The 1,266-nt window shown below is 39.9% G+C and overlaps 1 protein-coding gene across 1 annotated transcript in view; it reads left to right on the top strand.

Annotated features, from left to right (window-relative positions):
• Nucleotides 1-235: 235 nt before the first annotated feature.
• The window catches only part of LOC110019207 (ethylene-responsive transcription factor ERF042-like), a 7,467-nt gene continuing 6,436 nt past the window's right edge, over nucleotides 236-1,266 (top strand). Inside the window, exon 1 of the mRNA XM_020716792.1 lies at nucleotides 236-947. Coding sequence (XP_020572451.1) covers nucleotides 236-947 — 712 coding nt within the window. The remainder of the gene's footprint in view (nucleotides 948-1,266) is intronic.

Below are 1,266 nucleotides of genomic sequence, written 5' to 3'. Positions count from 1 at the left end.
GTAATTAATATATAAAAAAAATGTATTATTTTTTGTTGCTTTATATTCTTCATTATATCTTGTCAGCATTAACATAAAACACTGCCCAAAAAACTATTAGTCAAAAGTGATTTTTAAACTAAACTCACATGAAGATCCTTCTATTTAAACTCTCCATTCCTCTCTTCTCCCTAACCATCACATTCCTCTCTAACCACACCTAATTAACTCAATAATCCATCTCCAACCTTCACCAATGTCCTCCCAAAGAAACCAAGCAATCATACCCCAAGAAGAACAGAATCCTCACATGATGAACTTCTCCAATTCTCCACCATCCCAATCCTCAACAACAACAGCTTCCTCTCCAACAGAGAAAAGAGGCAGAAGAAAACCAGCAGAACCAGGAAGGTTTCTAGGAGTTAGAAGAAGACCATGGGGAAGATATGCAGCAGAGATAAGAGACCCTACAACCAAAGAAAGACATTGGCTTGGCACATTTGACACAGCCCATGAAGCAGCCTTAGCTTATGATAGAGCAGCACTCTCCATGAAAGGAACCCAAGCTAAAACAAACTTTGTTTACGCTGATCAAAACTCTTCCTTCCACCCTTTCCTCAACCCAGCGTTCCACTCCCAAACCCTAACCCTAGCTGCAGCACCACCACCCACTCCATTCCCGCAGTTAGAAGGCCAAATAAATGACTTCACTCCATTCCATCCAGGTGAGTTGTTTGGTTTGAGTGGAGATACAAGATCCGGAGAGTTAAGTAGTATAATACCGGAGAGTTATTGGAACTCAAGTAATAATTCAGCTGCTTCAAGGCAAGTCAGTGATGTTAGTACGGTGAAGGGGTGTACAACGAATGGAGAAGAGAATGTAGTTGATGAAATGGGAAGTGGGGTTTGGATGGATGAGGCATTATGGGAGTTTGGAGCTTGTGGAGCTCCAACATGCTTTGATGGAGGTATGGGAGATTTTAGCAGCTCTTCATGGATGTAGCTTTTAGTTTTTAGTGAGCTCAGTTTCAGAAAGTCTTTCTTACTATCTTTTTGTTCAGTGAGATGTTTGAATGACGTGGGGGTATTTTCTCTTCTGATAAGATGATTTTATGTACTCTTTTAGTTTCTTATGAGTGGGTGTTTTCAGGGTTGATCTTCTTAATTTTGGAAAATTAAGATCCATGGGAGGTCGGGGAGAGAAAGAGTTTTGGTCAATTTAGTTTACTATGTGCTGGAGTAAGCAAGCTCTTGGTTTTTATGAGATTAGTGCAATTATATATATAT

The sequence above is a fragment of the Phalaenopsis equestris genome, unplaced genomic scaffold (genome assembly GCF_001263595.1).
Source record: "Phalaenopsis equestris unplaced genomic scaffold, ASM126359v1 Scaffold000002, whole genome shotgun sequence".
Classification (NCBI taxonomy): domain Eukaryota; kingdom Viridiplantae; phylum Streptophyta; class Magnoliopsida; order Asparagales; family Orchidaceae; genus Phalaenopsis; species Phalaenopsis equestris.
Note: the sequence above shows the minus strand (reverse complement) of the source record. Positions and strands in the feature narration are given on the sequence as shown.